Genomic DNA, 8,307 nt, shown 5'->3' with positions numbered 1-8,307 from the left:
TTTTTGTACACATCGATAAAACAATCGATATGCATCTTTAAATCGATGCACAAATGTAAACAAAAGTATGACCAAACTGTCAAACAGTGCTCAATAATAACTGCCGTTAGTGTTGTAGGCTGCCGTTTGCCGATTTTATTTATTTATTTGTTTGAGCAAATCTATAATGGAACCGAGTCGGCACCGGTACTTTAGCAAGACTGCCATATATAAAGGCAGCGTGGTGGAGGATTTAGAGTTAACCGTCCAGAAATATGGCGAAGACGTTGTTCGCATACAGTTATTAAACCGTTTGCATGGCGAACAATGTAGAGCGCAACTGAAACGTTTCTTTGGGCTATTGGGCTTGGCGACTATTTATTTTGGCATTGCTCTGGCACTAGGCGAAGGCCCTACTAGGATGGCTCAAGCTCATATACTATATCCGGGCCTGCTATGGCTTGCTCTGTCTGCTTCGATATTCCGCACCACGCTCCAACTAGTGCACTCAGAGAAACTCTTCTATAGCTGGGACATGGCTCTGCAGACGGAAACGGTGCGCACCTTTGGACGCCAATCGGTGCTCTGCGTACAACGCGGTCATCTCCACGACATGGTTCTCAATGAGGTCATAGAGAATGTGAGATTGGCTTGCGCCCTAATATTTTTCTTAAATTTATTAAAAGGTTTTAATTCACTTACAGCTAGATGTAAAGTACATGCTAATACTGCGCACAAAGGGCAGCATGTTCAAAGAGCGGCCCATTATACCGCTATTCAATGTGAGTGCTGCGAGGCTTGTTTCCAATACGGATAACTTAATAAAGTTTTATTTATTACAGAATTTGTCACCTTCCTTTGAGTGCCTGCAGCATATTCAGCGCATTTTACATGGCTACTGGCTTAATAATAGCAGGGATAGATCGGATCACGCTTGCAGCAGTGATATGCCATCAACGGTTGCATCGTAGTATTCCATTAATTTGTCCAGCTATAGTTAAGACAATTTAAATTATTCTTCAATTTCAACCAAAGAACTAATATATGTACGCTTACCTGTAGCATGGGTTTGTATTCTTCCTGCTCTTTGTGCTGTGGGGGCAGTTTGGGTATGTTTAACTCCACATCAACACGGCTGAAATCACCGCGTATCTGAGGATAAAAAATTATTATCATTATTAATATATAACAAATAAGAAAATTGACTACCAAATTATTGAGCTCCGCTGTGTAGGCATGTTTGGCCATTTTTGGGTAGAATTCCAGGTAGATGGCTTTGCAAAAATTTAAATCTTCCTGTGCCTTGCGCAAGGTATGCACTTGCTGTAATGTTAATTCTGAGCCAAGTTTAAAAAGTTTTTAATTAATTGTTTGATATTTATTTTCCTTTACTCACTTTGCATGGCGTTTATTTTGTTTGGCGTCTCGTTTTTTTCGAATGCTCTTCAGTGTTGTAAAACGATACTGTTTTGAGTCAGCTAACAGCACTGCGTCGTCAGCTGACGTCATTTGCCCATAAAAATAAACAAGATTACATTTTGTTTATGTGCCAAAAATTGAAATAAAAACATTGTGTGAATGATCATATAAAAATTGTAACGCCGGCACAATCCCAGCCCCCACAAATATTTACCGAAAATGCAAAGGAGGTGCATTCATCAACCCTATTTCAGATTTTAACAATAACAATTGTAAGTCGACTCATTTAGCTAAAAATACGCACATATACGGGCGTGTCAGCTGCCGCAGCATGGTCAAAGCATTTGCCTAATTTGTTCGCATCAACCCGTTTTCAGTTTCCTCGTTGCGCGTCACCTCCTTTTCTCAACATGAACCGTTCGGATTCTATACCCATACGGCGTGATCGTTCCTTTGACAGCGTTCTCAATCGCTTGCTAAGGATGCGGTCACAGAATCATGAGAGCTTTCGGGCTGCCATGTACAATTTTCTAATTGCAGCGGGCGTGGCTGCTTTTGTGGCGGTCTGCTTCATCCTGGGCCCCTTTGTGCGTCCGCTGCTCTGGGCATTCCTCATGGGCGCCGTGCTGTTCCCATTTAAGCGCAAGCTGGCCGAACTCCTCAACAATTGGTTTCAGCGCCTGGAGGAGCGCGATTCGAATGTGATCGTCTCCATTTGCCTGGCTCCACTGGAGGCTACCGAGCATTGCGGCCGTTTGCTAATCAACTGGCTTTGCCAGCACTGGCAGCTCCTCATAGCCGGCTGCGGCGTCGCCGTCTGCGTTAAGCTGCTCGTTTTGTATGCGCCCAAAGGCTGTCTGTTGTTGCTCTGGAACTGGCTGACCTTTTCGCACGGCCTGTTTGTGCGCATCATTGGCTTCCTCAATGTCTATGTGGTAAGTGCTTTGACATACTCCTCGCAGTCGCATCTTAAGCCCACGCTTCTCCACACTTGCAGCTCATCGTTTTGATTGCCATGTACTTGTCCTCGGTGCACTTTCTCTGGAAACCGGAGAATAGCGCACGTTTTGTTGTCGCCGGCCAGTCCATGTGGATAGCCATTGCCGGCTATTTGTGCAGCTTTCTGGGCGCGTTTCAGGTGCCTGTTTTCCTGCTGGTCATGGGCTACGTGCTTGTCTCCACAGCGTATCATCTGCAGACGAGCGATGATCACGACTCCAGCTCCTATTTGGAGCGCCTGCAGAAGCTGTTCAATAAAAATGATTTCGAGAAATCTCTCAGTAATCTCAGCATTTGTCGCCGAGCTGCTGGCGAACCGACACTGCAATCAGATGTGGAGGACATTTCGTTGACTGACACCATAGATTCCGAGGACACATTCGATGCCAAGCTGGCTGAGGAGCCAGAGGTACACCAGAGCGATACCTATTTTAAGCTGTTATTTTATGCCTGCCTGGGCACCTTTCTGTATCGGAACATTTGGATGTTTATACTGGCTGCGGTGCCGGTGTTTCTGCATTTATTGTACACAGCCGGCACCTATACGGGCCTGACACAGTTTGTCTGCGGCAAGCTCGACGATGCCTATCGGGGCGTGAGGGTAAGTCCATTGAAGTTGAAGAGTTTCCCTTTATATTAGCCTAACTTATCTTCCGCAGTCGTGGGCCTTGGAGCATCATTCAGCTGTGCTGCCGCTGTGCCTGCCCGGCGTTTTGGAGCTCAACTACAAGATCAACTGCATTGTGCGGGATTCGTTGAAGTCATCTGTGGAGTCTGTTACATCCATTTTAATGATCATACTCATGCTGCTCATCATCATATTTCTGAGTGTTTTCTTTTGCGTTAACATCTATTCAGAGACGATTGAGGTCGCTTATCTGGGCAAAGATCTAATTAACAAGACAATCACAGATCGTCCTGAACTAATTGATATATTGCCCGCCAATATACAGGCGTCCATTGATGATGCGCTCGATAATGCGCATCATTATGGCCGCCGTAAGATTGAGACCTATATAGATGATTGGCTCGCCGATGCCGATAAGGTGCATGCCACCAAATTGAAGGAGCAAATTCTTGACGTGTGGGATCGGCTCATACAGTATTGGATTGACTTCAACAAGGCGGGCACCTCGTACGGGCCGCGTGTGCCCACGGATGCGTTAAAGAGCACCTTCGGTGAGATTGTCGATAATCCAGGTAAATCCGCGACGCGGTTTTTTCGTTTTCTTATTTATTTTGTACACTTGTTTCATTTGTCCAACGTTTCTGTATGTTTTGAGTTTTTGAGTTGGATTTTTTTGTAGAGCTCCTAACACACCTCAGTTTGGCCTTAACCAACCATTCTGTATGATTTTTCGTATGCGTCAGAACAAATAACTCATTACATGTTGCCTTTGCTAACCCATGGTTTCATTTTAACCAAGGACATTTTAAAGAGCTAGTTTTAGTGGCAAAACAGGGCATCATCGGCTGGGCACAGAGCAATACGCAGACCATACTCGAGGTTGCCGAATCTCTATGGCACATCATACGCACGAATCTCTCGATGATAATGGGCGTTACGGGCGAGATACTCTCGCTGCTGCTATCCGGCGGACAGGCGTGCATCGAATTCATATTGGATATGGTAAGATTCAATGGATCGCACACAAATCGATTACAGACTAAATCCCCTTTCATCCACAGATTGTGTTCTTCACGGCCTTGTTCTATCTGCTGTCCAGCAGTCAGGAGAAGTATGCGCCCATGCAGATCACCAAATATATGGGCTACTCTGCGTCGGGCATTAAAGTCGCGGATGCCTTGGAGAACTCAATTACGGTTGTGCTCGTCTCCATGTTCAAGTGCTCCACGTTTACGGGTCTCTTCACCTGGCTGGTGCATACGGTGTTTGGCGCACGGATTGTCTTCCTGCCCTCCGCTTTGGCCGCTTTGCTGGCGGCAGCTCCATTTTTGGGCAGCTACTGGTGTGCGGTGCCTGCCTTTTTGGAGCTCTGGCTGGCACAGGATCGCTTCTATGCGGGATTGATACTGTTTCTCTTACAATTCTTTGTGCCCTCGTCCTTTGAGACCGCCATCTATGCGGACATTAAGGGGTAAGTGGGTCATATCATGGTAAAAACGCACACAACTAAGCCCAATCCTTGCAGCGGGGGTCATCCCTACCTCAATGGCCTGGCCATAGCGGGCGGCATGTACTGGATTGGCTGGCAGGGCGCCATCTTTGGCCCCCTCATGCTCTGCTTCTTCATTGGCCTCTTCGAAGTGGCCACCCTGGCCATGCGTACGAACCAGGAGCCCAGGTATGTTTGGAGCTAGTTTTTGCATGCAAGTTAAGAATTTTATTTATATCGAAAACTCTGCGGCTGAAGAATTTGAGTAAGTCATTGTTTTAGTTTTTATAATTTTAAACTGCACCCCTTGATCTCAGAGTCGGGCAATCTTGACTAGAGCACTCCTAATTGTTGTTTTTCCTTGTATTATATTTACCCTACGTTAGTTTATATCGCTAAACATTAATAATAAGTTGTAATAACAAATTGTGTTATTTGCAGACGCAGCTCGGATGAGGAGACGCGCAACACGTGAGTCGTCCGCATGGCTTCAACGGATCTTGCTCCACAACTGCGAATTTCTTTCAATACTCTAAGTGCAAATCTAACAAGTTCCTGAACTTGTCTGCCCAACTAACTAACTAATGAATGTCAAGAATTAGCCGAGCTAAGCAAATTTTTCAGTTTTCGAGTTACTTTTCCTTTTTTTTAGTATTTGATTCGTCGCTTTTGTTTTTATTTTTGTACTAAATTTTTGAGTATGCAAACAATTGATTCCGTCACTAAAAGCTGTGCATTAAACCTAATGTATTTAACTAATGAGTTCTTAGATAAGTTTATATACCCTTGCTAAGCCTTTATGTAACTTACATTTGCTGTGGCATAGGCGAATAGTGTATACACTACATCACTTTATTTAATCTCTGAACAGGTCCAATAATCTCTTAATGTCTCGCCAGTTAGTCTTAAAAATAATTCACTGTATTTATTATACATATATAAAGGGAGCATAAACAATAATTGTCTATAAGCGCTTGCCAAGGGTATATAAGCTTCGTTGAGAGCGTTCTTAGCTTTCTAGTTTTAGTAATTATATCACAAAACTCTTTTTTTTGTTTTGTATAAAGAGGCAGTTATTTTAAGCCTGGCTCTAAAAACCGTCAACCGGTTTCCTCATGCTCGTTCGTCGTACCTAACTTTGTGCTCGCTACACATGTGATTTGTTTAAGCTTATGTTAAAAACTTTATTGCAAATAAATGTCATTACATACTAACAAATACAGAACATTACAGTGCTCGCTCGCTAATTGGAACCGAAGTGCAAAAAACTTTAAAAATTGCAAATAACAGCTTAAAGTGGCATATAAAAAACTGCAGAAATATAAAAACTTTTTTTCTAATTAATACTAATTTTAAATTCGAGACGTTTTTATGTCTAAACAATTCTATTTAACGAGTGAGCGCTGTATTAGAGCCCGGTTAATTGTCCAATTCTCATTTTAGTCCAAAACTTGATTCATTAAACGACAACAACGAGAAATTCCCTTTTGATGGGAATAAAGTCGAAAAGGCAACCGAAAGCAACAAGAATGTTGCCGCCACGCCCAGTTGCAGGGAAAAGCGTGCGGGAAAACCTGTTGTGATGAAAATTATAACCAGAATGTTGCAGCCGTTGGACGCGCTGAAAAGCAGTTAAAAAATTTGGAATTTCGTTTTTTATTGTATGCAAAATAACGGCACTTTTGATGTTTTAATATAAATGTTGGTACTTTCTTTTAATTGGTGAATTGATTCTTGAAGGTGAACTCCGGATGCTGCTCCACACTGCAAGAAATTAGCGTTAAAGTTTGCTTATTCGATAAGGTTTATGATTTCCCGAGCTTACCCGCGGAAAAAGGAAAAGTCGCAAATGCGAATGTTCTTGTCCAAAGCCGACAGCCTGGCCACCTCCTCCGCGCTCAGCTGGAAGTCAAACACATCCAAATTTTGCTTGAGACGCGCCTCGTTTGTGCTCTTCGGTATGGCGACGACGCCCGTGTCGATGATCCAGCGCAGCAGCACCTGGGCGGGTGTCTTCTTGTGCGCGGCGGCAATCTCCTTGACCTCGGGTATGTCCATCAGATCCGGCAAGTCGCGCACGATACCGGCGGCAGTATTAAAACTGGCAATGCCCTTGGAGCCGAGCGGCGAGTAAGCGGTAACGACCACGTTCTCCGCCTTGCAAAAGTCAACGAGATCACGTTGCTGCAGATAGACATGATGCTCGATCTGATTGTTGGCCGGACGTATTTTGCAGTTCTGCAGAAGACGTGCCAGCTGCTCCTTGCTAAAGTTCGAGACGCCAATCGATTTGGTCAAACCACTTGCGACCAGTTTCTCCATTTCCGCCCAGACGGCGACATGATTGGTCGATTTGTCCACCTTAACGCGACCCTCATCGTCAAACTGAAAGCTGCCATCCGGATTGATGAATAGGGTGAAGGGTGTGTGCACCAGATACATGTCCACATAGTCCAGCTGCAGATCGGCCAGCGACTGCTTAATGGTGGGCTCCACCTCATGCGGGCGATTAGCTGAGGGAAATAAAAGGATAATATTGGAGTGTACTTATTTATGGAGAGTGCCTCACCAATGGGCGGCAATTTGGTGACGATGTATAGCTCCTCCCGCTTTACTTTGCCCGCATCCAGCCAGCGCTTGAGTACGCGTCCGATTGCCTTCTCATTGCCGTAGACGGGCGCTGTGTCGATGTGTCTATAGCCCGCCGCCAGGGCGACATCCAATGCGGTTTCGATTTCGTCATCGGGTGCCTGTGTGTGTGTGTGTGGGAATTGGAGTGATTTTAAGATTGCGGTTTAATATATTAATACCTATTAAGTGCAGTTGAAGAGGTTATAAAATTGGAACGATGTCTCTTTATGTTCGCCTGCTTATCTTCCTCTAGGTAAAATAGTTTCTATGTAGAACTCGGCCGGGTCGGACTACTATATCATAGAGCTTGCATTACTGTTGCTCGAAGATTAGGTCTTGTACAGATTTCGTAGCCAAAATCAGAAATTAAGAGCTTTAATATTCTTCTGACTAAATCGGGATATTATAACATAAAGATAGTTTGCTTATATATAGATAATATAAGGGTAAGGGTATTTAGTGTTCGGCGTACTCCAAACAACTCTACGTTCTTGTTATTATCTCAAGGGTCTAGTCTGTTGGTGTATCTTTGAATTGCCCGCAATAACAGTTGCTTGTCTGTTCTGCTCTTGAATATGTGGAGAAAGTCGACCCATTGTACTTGTCCCACAAAGATTCGGTTTGTTTACAGTCAACAAGAACCGGTCCCTGGGCAAACTTTTATGAAGCCCCCTTCAACTCTCCTCCAAATAATCAATATATATATATACTTATGTATATGCATATGCATACATATGTATTTATAAATATTGTACGGAGCATATTTGCATAAACATATATACATATATATATACATACATATAATTAAAAAAAGCTGATTAATCATTACCTGCCAAGTGCCAATGCCGATGACGGGCATTTTTTCCCCGTTGTTGAGAGTCACGAACTTAGTGCAAGCCATTATTAATTAAAATAATTAAAAAAATTGCCACTTGTTGAGTTTTAATTTAAAGACGCGATATCAACAGATAACACAACCGCTCTGATTGAATATTCCAAGTGGAATAAATGAGCGTTCAGCTTTGCCGGCAAGTACCAAAGCTTTTAAAGCTTTTGAGTAATGCACTGTGGGCCTCATCGTGTGGTTTCGAGCACAAAACTTTAAGTTTTGTATGCAAGAAAATAATTAATTCTGCCTGACACTTTCTTCTACCGTAATTTG

General features: G+C 43.6%; 4 protein-coding genes across 11 annotated transcripts; 2 read left to right on the top strand and 2 right to left on the bottom strand.

The window, feature by feature from the left end:
- Nucleotides 1–76: 76 nt before the first annotated feature.
- On the top strand, nt 77–1,040 carry PIG-H (Phosphatidylinositol glycan anchor biosynthesis class H). The gene is made up of 3 exons (XM_064694343.1): nt 77–619; nt 684–761; nt 822–1,040. The coding sequence occupies exons 1-3, from the start codon at nt 167–169 to the stop codon at nt 948–950; spliced, it is 660 nt and encodes a 219-aa protein (XP_064550413.1). The 5' UTR covers nt 77–166; the 3' UTR covers nt 951–1,040.
- On the bottom strand, nt 642–1,522 carry Kmn2 (kinetochore Mis12-Ndc80 network component 2). The gene is made up of 4 exons (XM_064694350.1): nt 1,376–1,522; nt 1,189–1,316; nt 1,036–1,131; nt 642–970 (listed from the first exon to the last, which is right to left on the bottom strand). The coding sequence occupies exons 1-4, from the start codon at nt 1,380–1,382 to the stop codon at nt 908–910; spliced, it is 294 nt and encodes a 97-aa protein (XP_064550420.1). The 5' UTR covers nt 1,383–1,522; the 3' UTR covers nt 642–907.
- On the top strand, nt 1,486–6,233 carry LOC135436644 (transmembrane protein 245). Of its 8 annotated transcripts, XR_010437569.1 has the most exons (9): nt 1,524–1,670; nt 1,776–2,333; nt 2,396–2,998; nt 3,057–3,597; nt 3,825–4,027; nt 4,087–4,496; nt 4,551–4,779; nt 4,832–4,895; nt 4,956–6,233. XR_010437569.1 is itself a non-coding variant. In XM_064694319.1 (8 exons), exons 2-8 carry the CDS (start codon nt 1,809–1,811, stop codon nt 4,987–4,989), a joined length of 2,463 nt encoding a protein of 820 aa, XP_064550389.1. In that variant the 5' UTR covers nt 1,524–1,670; nt 1,776–1,808; the 3' UTR covers nt 4,990–6,233. The 8 variants fall into 8 exon arrangements, 5 of the variants coding, with proteins under 5 accessions (XP_064550392.1, XP_064550389.1, XP_064550391.1 ...); XM_064694319.1 differs by lacking the exon at nt 4,832–4,895 and having other exon boundaries at nt 4,551–4,703; nt 4,962–6,233; XR_010437571.1 differs by lacking the exon at nt 4,832–4,895 and having other exon boundaries at nt 1,525–1,670; nt 4,962–6,233.
- LOC135436658 (aldo-keto reductase family 1 member A1-like) lies at nt 6,155–8,149 on the bottom strand. The gene is made up of 4 exons (XM_064694341.1): nt 7,975–8,149; nt 7,084–7,264; nt 6,340–7,027; nt 6,155–6,278 (listed from the first exon to the last, which is right to left on the bottom strand). The coding sequence occupies exons 1-4, from the start codon at nt 8,044–8,046 to the stop codon at nt 6,230–6,232; spliced, it is 990 nt and encodes a 329-aa protein (XP_064550411.1). The 5' UTR covers nt 8,047–8,149; the 3' UTR covers nt 6,155–6,229.
- Nucleotides 8,150–8,307: the final 158 nt, after the last annotated feature.

The sequence above is a fragment of the Drosophila montana genome, unplaced genomic scaffold (assembly GCF_035044405.1).
Source record: "Drosophila montana isolate Dmon_TW-CO22-7 unplaced genomic scaffold, ASM3504440v1 contig_3733_1, whole genome shotgun sequence".
Taxonomy (NCBI): domain Eukaryota; kingdom Metazoa; phylum Arthropoda; class Insecta; order Diptera; family Drosophilidae; genus Drosophila; species Drosophila montana.
Note: the sequence above shows the minus strand (reverse complement) of the source record. Positions and strands in the feature narration are given on the sequence as shown.